At 29.8% G+C, this 15,597-nt stretch overlaps 4 protein-coding genes across 4 annotated transcripts; 2 read left to right on the top strand and 2 right to left on the bottom strand.

Annotated features, from left to right (window-relative positions):
• Window positions 1-64: 64 nt before the first annotated feature.
• Rchy1 (Ring finger and CHY zinc finger domain containing 1) lies at window positions 65-3,895 on the bottom strand. The gene is made up of 5 exons (XM_035870083.2): window positions 3,597-3,895; window positions 2,920-3,237; window positions 2,525-2,803; window positions 2,204-2,294; window positions 65-2,108 (listed from the first exon to the last, which is right to left on the bottom strand). Exons 1-5 carry the CDS (start codon window positions 3,846-3,848, stop codon window positions 2,041-2,043), a joined length of 1,008 nt encoding a protein of 335 aa, XP_035725976.1. The 5' UTR covers window positions 3,849-3,895; the 3' UTR covers window positions 65-2,040.
• A 379-nt stretch (window positions 3,896-4,274) lies between these two features.
• On the top strand, window positions 4,275-6,702 carry Hus1-like (Hus1-like checkpoint clamp component). Its single transcript, XM_035870084.2, has 4 exons — window positions 4,275-4,948; window positions 5,092-5,468; window positions 5,822-6,228; window positions 6,311-6,702. The coding sequence occupies exons 2-4, from the start codon at window positions 5,417-5,419 to the stop codon at window positions 6,674-6,676; spliced, it is 825 nt and encodes a 274-aa protein (XP_035725977.1). The 5' UTR covers window positions 4,275-4,948; window positions 5,092-5,416; the 3' UTR covers window positions 6,677-6,702.
• A 52-nt stretch (window positions 6,703-6,754) lies between these two features.
• On the bottom strand, window positions 6,755-8,876 carry Nup62 (nucleoporin 62). Its single transcript, XM_035870081.2, has 4 exons — window positions 8,542-8,876; window positions 7,657-8,416; window positions 7,330-7,573; window positions 6,755-7,251 (listed from the first exon to the last, which is right to left on the bottom strand). Exons 1-4 carry the CDS (start codon window positions 8,612-8,614, stop codon window positions 6,889-6,891), a joined length of 1,440 nt encoding a protein of 479 aa, XP_035725974.1. The 5' UTR covers window positions 8,615-8,876; the 3' UTR covers window positions 6,755-6,888.
• An 851-nt stretch (window positions 8,877-9,727) lies between these two features.
• Window positions 9,728-12,265, top strand: LOC118443259 (UDP-glucuronosyltransferase 2B14). Its single transcript, XM_035869971.2, has 5 exons — window positions 9,728-10,673; window positions 10,752-11,097; window positions 11,167-11,428; window positions 11,506-12,098; window positions 12,187-12,265. The coding sequence occupies exons 1-4, from the start codon at window positions 10,288-10,290 to the stop codon at window positions 12,021-12,023; spliced, it is 1,512 nt and encodes a 503-aa protein (XP_035725864.1). The 5' UTR covers window positions 9,728-10,287; the 3' UTR covers window positions 12,024-12,098; window positions 12,187-12,265.
• The last annotated feature ends 3,332 nt before the right edge of the window (window positions 12,266-15,597 follow it).

Raw genomic sequence — 15,597 nt, forward strand, 5'->3', positions numbered from 1 at the left:
GGTGCCATAATAGATATGAAATGTGCTACATCAAAATTAGAAATTTTGCAATATGTGCCACATATTATCTTCTTTACGGCGTGCCTTGGAATGAATTGGAATGGATAAATGGTATAAACAAAAGAAGTTTGTTTTACCTTGTATAATAAGTTCAAAGTAAATAATATCTCGAGGAATAATCTACATATATTCGACTAATGAGCAACGCGAGTATACGTATCTTGTTGAATCGAATTCTCGCGATGTTTAACATGCACTATAATTTGAAGATATTTTTAATTGCTATATACGGTGTTTAACGTAGTAAAAGTATTTTATAATTATTCGATACAAGTGCGTCGAAGAAGAATGACACGCGTGAAACACCACGTAATTTTTGCTGATTGATATAATACGACTAAAGTGTACCTGATCTACAGATGCCGTACGACATTCTGTGTATGTGTGTGCTACATTGAAATATATATACATATATATATATACACACACATATATATATATGTATATTTATTTAATTTAACTAGATACGAATAAGGCAATAGTGTCAAACTACATCCTTATGAGCATAAATGTTCTTGAATGAAATAAAAATTACTGCGTCATTATGAACATAATTAATAAACTTTCAATAAATCGTTCACTTATATTCACATTGGCATCGGAGTTTGACATCTCTGATATAGGGATATAATTGCACTTATTCGTACCAACGAGCGAAATAACAGAAACTAATACGTCCAATATACATATATATCTAATAAAATATTTGTTAATTTCATAAAAACACATAACGTAAACACATTAAAATGTTCTAATGGATTTCTATCAACTCATAAAATACTACTATATCAGTTTCTGATAATTAGCTACCACTCAATATTATTTATTACGCAATTTTGAAGCGTTCGAAACACGATGTTATTATTCTATTAATTCAATTATTAATATTACTTTATATTCAAATATAGAAAATGTTTACTTCATGCACTGTGAACGTGTTTTATGAGAAATAAGTAAATGCACGATACAAGATTCGAGAAAAGATTCTTGACATAAAAAAGTGAATTAAAGAAATTTATTATTTCTCTAATTTTATTCCTTTTTATGCAGAACGTTTCGAAAAATTTCTCAATTACTGCAAATCAAAAGTGTTGTAGATAAAAAATATATAAACACTATTTTGATAAGAATGTTTAAAAAAATGTCAAATCATTTTCGCAATATTTGCACAGAATGAGAAATTTCTTAGTAGTAGCTTATCCATATTAGCCGTTCTTAGTGCCAGTCATGTGAATTCATAAATTTATAGAAATAATAATGGCTTACGAATTATATTACCGATAATTCTGCTACCTAGGAACAATATTACAAAAACAATTTATATATTACCTTCGGTCTAATGTACATGTTCAACTTAAAAATAACAAGATCTGTTATATTACCTCCAGTCTAACATATATGCAATTTAAAAGTAACAAGCCACAAACAATTATCATGATTAACAATGCGTACCAGTTTCAAATACATAATACTGGAGCACATGCCGGTATATTTCTTTTGACTTTGTCCGGACTATGATCATAATTTGTACCTTGCCTCTTTGATGAATATAAATATAGATTATTAATATTGCAGAGCAAATAGGAAGAAGTAAATATCGGCATTTAGTTTTTCCTTAGCTCCTTGAATATAAGCTTCTATGAGGTTTGGATCAATAAAGCTTATTTCAGCAATATTGATGTATTTGAATATGATTTTAAATTAAACTAATTAATGTACCTATTATGTTCTAAATTTAACACATGCTCATACAAATGAACAGCGAACATATTGTAAGACTTTTAATGGTCATTATCTATTTTAAATTTTAAATTGGAAATAATAATCTCAAAATATCATTAAACAACAAGAAAATGGAATATATTAAGGAATGCTGCTTTTGAGGAAACATTGCTCCAAATGGCGTTCCAAAGTAACCTCATTAATTCTGTTCTGCATTCTATTGCAAATTAATAAATTTATTTTTTAATACTTAAAACTCTATCTCTGAGATTGCTCCATGTCATCTGTACTGCTACCACCAGCTGCCTCGTCTAAAGCATTATCATCTAATGAAAAAAAAAAAATATTACATTACTATCTCGAAAAAATTTATTTCCAAATTTTTTTTCATTATAGGATAATAACAAATTTAATATTCTACCTGGTGATGGAGATCCCTTGACTCTACAAGTATTGTAACTACCGCAATTTAAACACTTTAATCCAACGACATGATATTTCACAGTAGATTCCTAAAACATCATTTTTCTATAATAATTATATATAAAATATCGTCCATTTTATTCCAGAATCATGAATGTTCAAATTTTTATCTTTTAAATTGAAGTGTATATTGAATGTCCTTTTTTTTGTTTCTAATTTTAACAATACTATATTAGTTATTATAAAACACGTATTAATTAATTATAATGATAGACACAAAATATTTAATATTAGGAATATAATGATTATTATTGCTCACCTCATGACAATCTTTGCATAAAATATCTGCCTTATAATCCCTGTATTCCTCCGGCATTGGTGTTAAAGATACTTCCATATCTAAAAATCTCCATAAGTCTGTCATGTCTAGAAGAGATACCTGACATGTGGGACAAGCATAATGACCATAATGTAGCAATTCCTCAAAACAAGTCCGATGCAGCAAGTGTCCGCAACCTGGGATATGACAAGGAATACGGCTTGTGTGAATATCTTCTAGACAAACGGGACAGTTTGCATGTGACACATTTTCCACGCACTGTAATCAAGATTAGATTCATATTATTGATTTTATACATTGATTTTTTTCTCTTTACATTCTTTTTTTTTTCCTTTTACATTTATTATTCCATTGTATTTTATTGTGATGCATACCGTGTGACCATTTTGTAGCTGAATTGGGAGACACATATTGCACTTGGCACAATGAAAGAACCTATCCCGTCCGCCAACTCTGCATATTCCACAGCCATCGCAATGATATTGATTCTTATCTTCATCGTCGAAAAGATTGCATTCTAAACATGTATACTTTCCAAAATGGCAATGACAGTTTTGACATGTAGCCTGTACAGGCTGACGAGTATCGCAAAGAACACATATTAATTCTGTTACTTCCTTCCTGTTGACAGTATGAGTTTCTTGTTCATCGTGACAAAACCGGCATGTATAAACCTTATTGCAGCAAGGTGTCTATAATAAAAATAAAAGAATAGATTAACAAAACCAATATATATATATATATATTTTCAATAAATCCATTATATATAAAAAGAAATACCTTGATAAATTGTATTAAACCCAATTGACTTAATTATACATATAACAGAATTATATTATTAAATATATAATTGTAAGATATATTAAGGATGTATCTATCAATCGATATCGATTAAATGTAAAATGAATAAAAGAAAATATGATTTTCGTATCGTGTACAAAGAGAAAGAGGAAGAAAAATTTTAAAAGAGAATGTTTTAAGAATAAGGGAAGATAAAAAGAAAAGAAAAGAAAAAAAAAAAGAAAAAAAAACAAAACAAAAGGATCATTACCACGAACTTCGATTTCCGTTTATAATGCTCACAGCCGTAATCGTCCTCGGACGTAACAGTAGATTCGTCTGTCGAGGTCGAAGCACGATTTTCATCTGTTGTAGTAACAGAAGGATCATCTTCCGAGGTTGAAATGCGAACTTGTTCCTTTCCAGAACTCGTAGAATTTTCTTCTCTATCGGAATTATCGCTGGAAGATGGTGCTTCGCCATCAATGTTCCCAACAGTACGCACCTTTTCGCTATTCTCCATTGCGTTACTTCCTCTTTTTCCTCTTGCTCCTCCTCCCCCTCCTCCTCCTCATCGACTTGTTCCTCTCTGTCGTCCTCCTATCCAACAGATCTTCCACCACTGTCCTCCACGCTTGTTGCTAGATCTTCACTTTCTTAAATATAATTAATGGTATCCCTTTAGGCGTGTGTCACTCGAAATTGATAAAAAGCCAAGCAGCTAGTTAGCTAGCTAGTCCAGTCCAGTCAGTCAGTCAACCATCCAGCTAGTCTTCTCAGCGTGGATTCGAAAATCTCTATCCCTGTCCTATGTGTATCTCTTTCTCTCTCTCCCTCTCTCTCTCTCTCTCTCTCTCTCTCTTTCTGTCTCTCGTTCTCTCTTTCTGTCTTTCTCGTTATTCCCTTTTCTCTTCTTCTCCTACACAACTTCTATTAGATCTTAATTTTTTTTTTCCTTACTGTATATCTCTATGTCTCTCTCTCTCTCTCTCTCTCTTTATTTCTTTCTCTTTCTTTTTTCTCTATCGCAATATCGTCACACAATGCTATTAAATGTATATATATATATATATTATATGTATATGTATATGCACGTATATATGTATATATATATATTATATATCACAAATTCCTTGAGTTTAAAAACGTAGATATTTTTTTTACACGGTACAAATATTATTGGCTGTTCGAGAATGTTTCATATTTAAAGAAAAAGAAAATTGATAATCGTCAGTGAAGACAAACAATGACAACGACAAGGACGACGATGCCGCCGCCACTGTTGTCGTCGTTCCATTCGCTCTTTTAGCTAATCGATCGTCGTGTTACGTCGTTTTGTGCAAGAATAATCTTCATACGTTACGAAGAAAATCGATTTACATTATCATTTTCACACGTTACTAACATCTTTGCTGTTAATAAATTATATGAAATAAATTATTGAGAAAAGATCGTTTGTATTTTTGGAAAAAATTTTTTTCCGATGTATCAACGTGGCAATAATTGCGTAATTATTTGATATTATTTAACGAAATTATTAGAATTATTTTATGTCGAATCGCAATGCAACTTATTAGGGAAGAAGGGAAAAGGGGGAAAGGGAGAAGAGGATAAAAATCGAACGTAAATTAAATTTTTATGTAAAAATTTATTTCGATCGTTTTATTAAGTTTCGAGAAAAAATTTTTCTTTTTCTTTTTTTTTTTTAATTTCAAACGATACCTTATTAATCGTATCGTCCAATCAGATTTTGTCTTTTGATGCAGGTAGTATTTCATGAAAATAAAGCAAAAGGAATGGGATATATTTCAAAATTATTCTGAAAGTGATTCGATTGAAATGTTATTGCGTATATTCATTTGAATCTTGTTTAAATCAAGATTATTAGGATTGCCTAGAATATACGTACACATAACACACATATTTGTAATTTAATAAACAAATACATACTAAAGGCAATAGTATATGTGTGTTATATTTCATAAATTGAACTTTACGTATACCGACGAGAATATATAAACAATATCTCTCTTTCTGTTATATGTTATTGATTAAGTTATATTAGAATATAAAATTGTACAGCTTAAGAAGATGAAATTTAGATGCAGAATGATAGACCTTACAGCTATGCGAGATTTTACTAGTAAGCATCTTTTACGCTTCTTTAAATTTATTCTTTATCTTGTAACAATTAAGTTACATAACCTCAAATAGAGCTATTATTTTGCTTTGATCGAAAAATGAAAATTTAAAAAAAAAGGAAAAGAAAAATTGTAACTATTAAAATATTAATAATTCGTTAAATAAACTTTAAGAAATAAAGAAAGCTGAAAAATTTCGTACAATAATGCTACGTAAATAATTTTAATCTAGTAAATATTTTTAAATGAAAGGATGTTGAAATTAATCGCATTAGAAATTTGGCGGGAATGTCGATTTGACGTAACAGTTTTTAAAAAATATATATAATTTACTTTTTTTTACCTTTTCTTTCAGATATTGTCACTATCATTTCAAAGATATCAAAACAATGTATCTTACGATTAACTATGGACGAAATTTCTTTCAATATCGGTTATGATAATATACCCGTTTTATGGGCAGAATTATCTCAAAGTCATTTTTTTACTGAATATATCATGAGTGGCGTTTCTGAAGAACAAAATGAAATTTATTTAGAATTTGAATCGTCAATGCTCGCTAGGAGTTTAAGTTCTCTTCGTTTACAGTCAAAGAGTGTAAAAATTAAATTAACAAATAAACTACAACCTTGTCTAACGTTTGAAATTGAATTATCATCTTCGAACGTGGAATCAAGACAATGTGTTCACGATGTGCCAGTAAGAGTTGTGCCACGAAAAGAATGGACTGCTTACAAAGTTCCTGATATACCAGAATTTGATGTAAGTTACATTTTACAAATTTAAAGTAATTTATATATTAATCAATTAATCAATCAATCAATCAACCAATCTAATATTTTAGATATCCATAGATATGCCACAACTTAAATATTTACGTAATATCGTAGAAAGAATGAAAAACATGAGTTCACATTTAACATTAACAGCCGATAAAACTGGTATGTTCATATTAAGAGTAGAAACCGATAGTGCGAATGTGTCGACACACTTTCAAGGATTACAGGTTTGGTCTAGTGGTCAAACTGAAGACAATTTTGCAATATCTGCTACGATAGATGTGAAAAAATTGTTAACCTTTTTATCTTGGGACATTGTTCATCCCAATTCCGTAAGATGTAATATATTGGAAAATAAAATAGTGAATTTATTTTTAGATTTAGCAGGATATTTGAAAGTTCGCTATTTTGTTCCTGCGATTGCGATATAAAAATTAATTAATTAAATTATATAAGGTATGAAATAAAAAGTATATTTATTTTACTTTTTTTTTTTTTTAAATGAAATTTTGTTTTTTTTTTTTTTTAGTCCTCTTCAAAAATATATAAAATATGGTTGTTTCTTTGTTTATAGAAATGAATCATAGACATGTAAAAAAAAAAAAACAAAGAAAAAAAAACAAAAAAGAACATTTAGTATGATTTAATTATATGCTAAATTAAAACTTCGTTCGTTTTCTTGTCTGAAGTTTTGATGCATTTGATCGATCTGTTGTATTTTTTGAGTTAGAAGAGCTGTTCTTTGATCAAGCCATTGTAAACTGTTCATATGTGCATTTAAAATCTTGCCGATCTGTACAATTGGATCACTAGAATCTTGAACTCGATTGGCTTCGTTTAAATGTTCTATTATCTCTTTTAAATCTTCTGACATTTGTTTTAATTGAGTATCAATATTTTCTGCTAGACGATAAGTATATTCTCTTTCTGGATCTGAGACAGATAATGATGCCAATTCTTTTTCAAGTGGTACCAAACAATCTTGTAATTCTTTTTGCTGGCCAACCTAGCAAATCAAAATAAACATTTAGATTATTTATTCTAATAAAGTAATTTATATGATCATTAAGATATTAATACATACGACATAATCTAATTCATGTTCTAATTGTTGTTGTTCAAGCTTAACTCTTTCAACTTCCTGATTTAAAGTTACTATTTTTTCTCCATTGGTTATAAGTAATTTGTCCCATGCATTAACTTGTGTTGCCTGATTTACAAATACTTTTTCTTGTTCTTCCAATTCCAATGTCCATTTGTTAATGGACTCTTCAAGTTGACAGAAGTTAATAGCTCCTGGCTGTATAGCATTGGCAGATGAACTAACTCTAAATAAGATAGCAATTAATATACATTTATATTAATATTAAAAATTTTATTATTTCATAGAGTGACACATGTATTTACTTACGTGGTTGTAGTTCCTAAAGTGGTATGAGTAGTGACAGTTGCAACATTTGAAGGTGCAGTAACAGATGTAGTTTTGTTCAGCATAAAACCAGTAGTGCTTGATGCAGTTGTACCAATTGAAAAAATGGACGCAGCTGAAGTTGTTGTTGCAGTGTTTAAAGAAAATACTGTAGCTGTGGTAGCAGCAGGTGTATTAGTTAGTCCAAATCCTGCTGTAGTGAATGGTGTGGGGGTAAATCCTGTTTGTATTGTAGATGTTTTTGCTGCATCTTGAGACAATCCTGTCACGGTGGGTGTTGTTGTAGTTGGGTTTCCAAAAGTAAAAATAGGTGTAGTAGTAGTTGTTGCGGTAGTTATAGTACCACCAATATTAAATCCAGTAGTGCTAGATGGCACAGAACTTGGTGTTCCAAAACTTATACCAGTTGTTGCAGAGGTTTGCGCACCTTCGGTACCTGTAAGCACTGTAGGTGTACTCTGCAGATTAAATCCTGTAGGTACCACAGTACTAGGAGTACTAGCATTTGCTGTAGAACTAGCCAATGTAGATACACCAAATCCAGTAACTGGAGTAATTGTCGCTCCAATAGTAGGTGCAGAAGTATTTGGTGTATTACCAAAAGTAAAACTTGTACTTTGACCTGGAGTAGTTATTCCAGATCCAAAAAAACCACCAGGTTTATTTTGAACTGGTGTTACTGTTAACCCAGATGTTACTTGTTTACTTGCATCACCAGCTCCGGCAAAGCCAAATGAGAAGCCTAAATATATTTGTACTGTCATCAATAATATTCATTTAACTACGATAGAATTTCTTTTTTTTACTCTATATTAATATAAATGTATAATAATTAAGCAAAAAAATAAAAGATTAACGTATATATACCTGTTGGTGTGGCCACATTCGTTGTAGTTGCGGCATTGCCTTGAGTTTTTGAAGGATCAAATCCAAAATTCATAATTTTATATTAAGTTACACTTTTTCAACACTTTAATACAATAACATTAATATCTTTTTTGCTTAAATACAAATGAAATAAAGCTCAATAGATTTTTAATATTTTACAGTTCATCTGTATGAAACAAGTAATAACAAAATTTAATAATTTATTATGAATAAATATACATCAACATACGTCACTTTTCGTTTTGGCATAAATTCAATAGCAAAGAATGTTAGCCCACCTATTTCCGTTGCACATTACGTTAATACGATACAAAACATTTTACCAACTAAACCATATGAATTACCCTATTATATCCAAGTAGTAGAGTTCTCATGAACATGTTATTAAGTTGTCCAATTATTTACTTTTATATATTTTATTGCATATATAGAAGAAGAGGCCGATAAATATTATGGCATAGACGATATCATAGTTTTTCGATCTAGAGGACTTTCTTATGCATAGGTGAGACGATTTGCTGAATAAAAAAAATGGAGGTAAAAGTAGTCAGAAATTTAATACATTTAAAAAAATTTTTTAACAATTTTTTAACTATTCTATTATTAAAATATATTATAGGTTTTTTATTTCTTTTCTCTTTTTTTTTTTTAAGATGTTTTTATAAATCATGCTATTTGTGTATAGAACAGAGAACATATCATATATGCAGATAAGTATATAATGCTTTTATTTATTATATTCTATTTAATATATTCATTGATTATATAGAAAAACATTTGTAAATGAGTGCAGTTTATAATTTTATTTCTATATTATATATTATTTTTATGTGTTTTTAACAATAATTGTGTAATTTAGTTTCATATTTTACCGCCTGCGTAGATCAACTTGCGCATAATACTCGAAGTAACTTTTTTCCGTTTAACTTTATCGAGATGGTCCTTCCCATTTATGGGGATTTGTAATATAGTCTTATTGCATATATATATATATATATATATATTCTTCATAGACCGTCATTCATTGGTTGATTCAACGGCACTACATTTTTTCCAATAACGTGAAGTATGCCACAGATATAAATTCAAATTGTTAAATCGTCTCAGATGGCGCTGTTACAATGGCGCCAACATTAATGTGCGAAAAGTCAGGTTAATCGTTATGTTTTCGTTCTTAGAAAACACCTCAATGGACGTCATCAAAATTTTTCAGACAATGTCGTTGATTGTTTTTATAGAAAACAAGGAAAAAACTTGAATATTTGATATTTACCTCGACAAATATGGATAAAGTAATCAAGGCCATCATAGATGGAATATTTAGAATTCTAATTTCGAAAGAGAAACGTTGTCGAATGAATTGTGAAAAAAAAAGAGAGAGAAGTATATATATACATAAACATATATATATATATAATGTCATCTATATAGATGTATATGTTTAAACGGAAGATATAAACACGACGCGCCCATTAAAACAACAATTGTAATGTGACGGTTTTGTCGAGCCATTTTTTAAATGTACCTTTTACTGAAAGACCGACGATATTCCTACGCCGTTATATAGTTGTATCATTGCGCGTATAGAATACGCTTTTTTTTTTATTGTGCGATGCGTTTTAAAGAAGTATTCTTTTATACGCCGATCGTCGGAGGGAAAAGTTCTCTTGGTTTGCATAACTGTTGAAAAAAAAAAAAAGAAAAAAAAACAATTGAGCATCGATAATGAAAAAAGAAATGATGTTCATTTTAACGTACATTTGGATTTGTTCAATTTTTTTCGTCGATTTCATTCATGGCTCAACTTTAACGGCACCACCTTTGTCAGTTTTGGTTATTGGTTTTGAAAATGGTTACGATCTTTCCTTAATCGCAAACACACTTTCGGATCAGGGTATCGACGTGACATTGGTTATACCTGAAAATATCGCTGACGATCTTCATGAGAATCTTATTGACGTTGAAGTTTATCATTTAAAGGATCCTCACGAGAAGTCCATTTATCCGGAGGACAACGCATTGAAATTCTGTGAGAGTTTATTCAACGATCAAGAATTGTCGCAAAAGGTACAAGAATTTCGAGCGACGATTACATTGTTTTCTCCTTTGAGGTTAGTCGTCAAATTCGTCCTTTTTCCTTCTCTAATTTATAAAATATAATATTCTTCATTGAATTATTGTCTTTTTAGGCATGATGGATGTTTATTACCATGGATCAAATCGATCGATTCTATACCTGTTATATTAACTAGAAATGCTTATGAAGAAGTTTATGCCTTTGAACGTACCGGTGTGGCTTTGCCAATTTTAAAGGGTAGTTTTTGGCGTAGAATATTTATGAATTTTGCATGGCAATCGACATCATCTAATATTCAAAGGAATTATGTTACACCGGCTTTTCATATAGCTAAAAAATATTTAACGAATTTAGAGATAAGTCAAGATAATTTATATTCAGATGTACGTTTAGTATTATGGGGTGCAGATTCTATTTTACGAATGGATTTTGCTTCTTTAACGCAAATGTTAGTTGAGGTGAGTTTAAAATTCAACGTTAAAAGTATATTAAATTTCTAATATTCATAGAAATTAACTTTATCACAGATTGGATGTCATCATTGTAGAGGATCACAGCCTTTACCAGGAGAACTTCAAAAGTTACTCATTCAATATAGACTTGGTTCTATTGTTGTACTTTTGGAGGAATATTATAAATCATTCATAGAAGAGATTGCTAAGAAATTGTCACAGGGTAGACAGGGACAAGCAGTGGTATGGAAAATTCAAGAATCAATTTTTGACGAAGAGAAAAAACTTCCGGAAAATCTTTATCTCTGGCAAAACGTTGATAGACAAGATCTCATAGGTACATACAATTAAATATTTAAGAAATAATTTATATAATCTATGAAAAATAATAATATGAAAATTATTAATTCATAGGTAATGGTCGAACGCGTTTAGTTTTGAGTCATTGCACTGATATGGAATTATTAGAAATTGCCTTTCATGGTTCTCCTGTAATATGTTTTCCAAGGGATAAACAGGAATCTAAAAATGCTGCACGTGCCATCGAATTAGGTTTCGCACATTTAATCGATGATAACGATCGACGATCTTTTACCAGTGAGGATATAACTAATTTCATCAATACGATTAATACGTCAATGGATTATCGTGAAAACGCTAGAAGAATTTCTGTAGCTATACGTGATAGATTAAATCCAGCATCGGATAGATTGGTTTATTGGCTTCGTTATGTCGCCAGAACGAAAGATGATCGGGAAAGATTTCTCGTTGCATCTTCGAACGTAAACACCCTTTACGAAGATTTTCAATTCTTTCTTGGTCTTTGCACGGGAATTATCGTAGGTATTTTATTGGCTGGCATCAGTTTTTTATTCCGATATATGCTAATGTCAGAAAAAATGCGGAAATCAAAGGGAAGATATCAACGTTAATATATATATATATATATATATATATATATATATGTATATGTTTATGTATATATATATATATCTTTTTAAAGCATCGTAAGTATACGTATTAGAAATTAATTGTGATACACAATAATAGACGCTTTGTCGCATATGTATTTATATAAATGCACATGGATTACAGGTACATACATATACAAATGTTACGAACTATATGGTATATCTCATTTCTAATAGAGAGAGAGGCCTAATCATATTTACGAGAAGTTATTTAATTAGTAATTTTGGAAAAGCTAATAATATAATGTAATATATATTATCATAAGGAAAAATAAATTATACAAATTTCTCAATACTGCGGCTCTGTGTGATGTACGCGGCAATAACGAGTTTCTCGTTTGTCCTATGCGCCTTATCATAGAGTCTTACAAACATACGGACGAATAGAGGTATCTAGTAATAAACGTATCATTAAGATCGCAGTCCTAATTAAATTAGCGATTAGGTTGTTTCTGTTTGTTTCGTATTTTTTTTTTTCTTATTTATTTATCTTTTTTTCTTTTTTGGGGTTTTTTCTTTTTTTCTTTTTTTTTTCTTTTCTTTTTTTTTTTTTTTTTTTTTTTAATTATTTTTACTTTTTATTTTTACCTTATTTTGTTTTTCTTTCATTTTTCATACAAAAAGGAAAAAACGAATTCGCAACGTTATCGTTCGTTTGGTTGCATGCATACTGCAATCTCCTGATCGACGATTTTTATTCTATCGATTTTTTTTTTCTTCGTAGAGTTTTAAATTTTAACTCGTATATAGCACGTAAAACGCGTGAAAAGTAGTTACAAACGTACGAAATGTGAATATTTTTCAGACTTATTAGAGACTTTCCTTTGCTCGTAGACAAACCATTGAGTGTATGTATATATATATATGTATATATATATATATATATATATATATATATATATATAATTTTTTTTTCCCCCGTTTTTTCTTTTAATCGTAAAAAAATTGTCACGTATCGATTGCTTTCTATGATTCTTGTTTTTTTTTTCTCTTTTCTTTTCCTCTTTTTTTTGTTTTTTTTTTGTGTTTTTTTTTTTTTTTTTTTTTTTTTTTTATTATTAAAGACAAATAGAAGTAGAAGCACTTATTATTAAACATTATCTTCGTACGAACAATCAAAGAACAGGAATGTTTCGAGATGCAATCCTTCATCAAAGATTCGAATCCTCAAATCATATCATATTTTTGATTATGCGATCTTTTCGGGTATGTTATAAAACAAAAAGTATATGAAATTAATGTTATATTATTAAATTAATGGATCATCAAAACGTTATTAACGTTTTTAAATCGTACAGAATAGGATTATCAATCCTTTGCGCTTTTCTTTTCGTTTCAAAATTTTTTTTTTCCTCCTTTAAATCTATCATACGTTTCTTTTTTTTTTTCTTTCATACAATAACGATAAACGTATGAATAATAAAATGAGGTCGAGGTTGTACAGATAATAAAAAAAAAAAAAAGTTTCGATTCGAAGTGGAAAAAATGACTGATGATAAGAACGAATTAAGAAGGTGTCCATCACAAAAAAAAAAGTTGTACATCTACCTTTATCCCTGTTTTATATCTAATGTAAAGCTCAATCAATCACTTGAAATTATATCTACGACATAAAAAGTTTCAAATATCAACTTTCAACAAATATCAATAATAATCTAGAACAATTGGAGATTGTCAAAGATTAAAAATAATTACGGCGAACAAATAGATCTTTTAATTTACAATAAATGCCCGATATTGTATTGGACATCACATAGAATTAATAATGATAATTTAATATTAATTTTTTATCCAGAAAATTATTGCATATTGAAATTTTGCAAAATCTTTGATATCAAATTATCAAAGCGATTTAGTAATTTTTATGGTGATTAATAAATGGCTTGAAAATTTTCATGTTTAAATTATATCGTATGTTCGTTACTACTTTAATATATATATATATATATATATATATATATATATATATATCCTTCTTCGCGGCGACGTGTGCGACGAGTCTTAAAGTGATTCTTTTTTTTTTTTTTTTCTTTTTTCTTTTTTTACTCGCAAAACATGTTCGTTTCGTGCTTGGGCAGGATTCGAAAATGCGGTATATGTGTAATTATATTTACGTATATACAGTTACACGGATCTCTGGACGTAAAAGCTAAATACGATATAAGATATTATTTACATTCATTCATTGGCAGATTTTTTTCACGTTCGTTTACATACGAGTGTTTCGAGCACTTCGAGACGAGAATAAACGACGATGACAATGACGACTATGACGATGACGATGACGATGACGACGATGACGACGATGACGACGATTACGACGATGACGATGACAATGACGACACGATTTGACGTCTTGCGTTCGTCCTTCTTCCATGATAATACGTGAACGATATGGACAATCCTACTAGCATTTCATATCAATAAATCCACCATAGTTCTTCATATATACTTCATTCAAAACGTACATGCGATCATCGTACCTTTCTTTCTTTTTCTTTTTTTCCCCTCTTTTTTTTCTTTTTACTTTTTTCTATTTTTTTTTCTCCTTTTTTTGTTTTTTTTTTTTTTCCTTTATTACGCCGAGAGTGCGGCAGCGAGCGTTACGATTATTCTTACTTTTTTTACGTTAAGACAAAATTCTAGGCGCTAGAGAGCATTGGCATACATTAAAGATACCCTACACTTTTTAGAGATCTTTTCGTTTTAATGATTCTTTTTTTTTTTGTTTGTTTTCTTTTTTACTTTTCTTTTTTTTTCTTTCTTTTTTTAATTTAATAGATAAGACTCACTATGTGTGTATGTCTGTCTGTTTCTGTGTCTGTGTGTGTTGCGTGTCTCTCTCTTTTTTCTCTCTCTCTCTCTGTGTGTGTGTGTGTGTGTGTGTACAAATATGCGAGTACTCTTTTCTTTTTTATCTCTCTCTTTCTCTCTCTTTTTCTCTTTTCTATTTCTCTCTTTCTCTCTCTATCTGTTCCTCTCTCCTCTTCTCTCTCTCTTTCTCTCTATCTATTTCTTTCTTTCTTTCTCTCTCTCTCTCTCTCTCTCTCTCTCTCTCTCTCTCTCTCTCTCTCTCTCTCTCTCTCTCTCTCTCTCTGTCTTTCATCTTGCACGTGGATATTGCATAATTAATATTTCGAGCTTTTAATGTTGTGATGGTAATAATCACTTTTATTCAAGTTATACATCATCGGACGAGCATACCAGGACGGTTCATCGTTAAAAATGAAAACACAAAAGATCTGATATGCGCCATATTCGTAGAAATTTAAACAAAAAAAAGAAAAAAAAAAAAGAAGAAAAGAAAAATAAATTTGTAATCAAATAATACTTTTCAGATTGGTCAAAACGAATGTAACGAATGTACAAAGAAATTAATGTGTACTGTATGAAGTATGTCACAGTACGATTAGTAGTAAATGTAACAAGATATGTATGTAAAATAAGCTTTTCAAAATGTTCGTATCTATTTCGAGTAATATATGCAATTTATTGATAACTTTTAGTAAATATTTTACTGAAATTGACCGATGCA

This window comes from Vespa mandarinia, chromosome 9 (genome assembly GCF_050613455.1).
Source record: "Vespa mandarinia isolate Hongniang chromosome 9, ASM5061345v1, whole genome shotgun sequence".
In the NCBI taxonomy this organism is placed as follows: domain Eukaryota; kingdom Metazoa; phylum Arthropoda; class Insecta; order Hymenoptera; family Vespidae; genus Vespa; species Vespa mandarinia.

Bases quoted from the DNA above. Each gene is read 5' to 3' on its own strand.
- Rchy1 (XM_035870083.2), bottom strand. From the start codon at position 3,848: ATGGAGAATAGCGAAAAGGTGCGTACTGTTGGGAACATTGATGGCGAA. The intron at 2,804-2,919 runs GTATGCATCACA...TCTTGATTACAG, and splicing joins AGCTACAAAATGGTCACACG to TGCGTGGAAAATGTGTCACA. The intron at 2,109-2,203 runs GTAGAATATTAA...TTTTTTCATTAG, and splicing joins CAAGGGATCTCCATCACCAG to ATGATAATGCTTTAGACGAG.
- Hus1-like (XM_035870084.2), top strand. From the start codon at position 5,417: ATGAAATTTAGATGCAGAATGATAGACCTTACAGCTATGCGAGATTTT. The intron at 5,469-5,821 runs GTAAGCATCTTT...CTTTTCTTTCAG, and splicing joins AGCTATGCGAGATTTTACTA to ATATTGTCACTATCATTTCA. The intron at 6,229-6,310 runs GTAAGTTACATT...CTAATATTTTAG, and splicing joins CTGATATACCAGAATTTGAT to ATATCCATAGATATGCCACA.
- Nup62 (XM_035870081.2), bottom strand. From the start codon at position 8,614: ATGAATTTTGGATTTGATCCTTCAAAAACTCAAGGCAATGCCGCAACT. The intron at 8,417-8,541 runs GTATATATACGT...AAATATATTTAG, and splicing joins GAATGTGGCCACACCAACAG to GCTTCTCATTTGGCTTTGCC. The intron at 7,252-7,329 runs GTATGTATTAAT...TTGATTTGCTAG, and splicing joins AACATGAATTAGATTATGTC to GTTGGCCAGCAAAAAGAATT.
- LOC118443259 (XM_035869971.2), top strand. From the start codon at position 10,288: ATGAAAAAAGAAATGATGTTCATTTTAACGTACATTTGGATTTGTTCA. The intron at 10,674-10,751 runs GTTAGTCGTCAA...TTGTCTTTTTAG, and splicing joins ACATTGTTTTCTCCTTTGAG to GCATGATGGATGTTTATTAC. The intron at 11,429-11,505 runs GTACATACAATT...ATTAATTCATAG, and splicing joins TGATAGACAAGATCTCATAG to GTAATGGTCGAACGCGTTTA.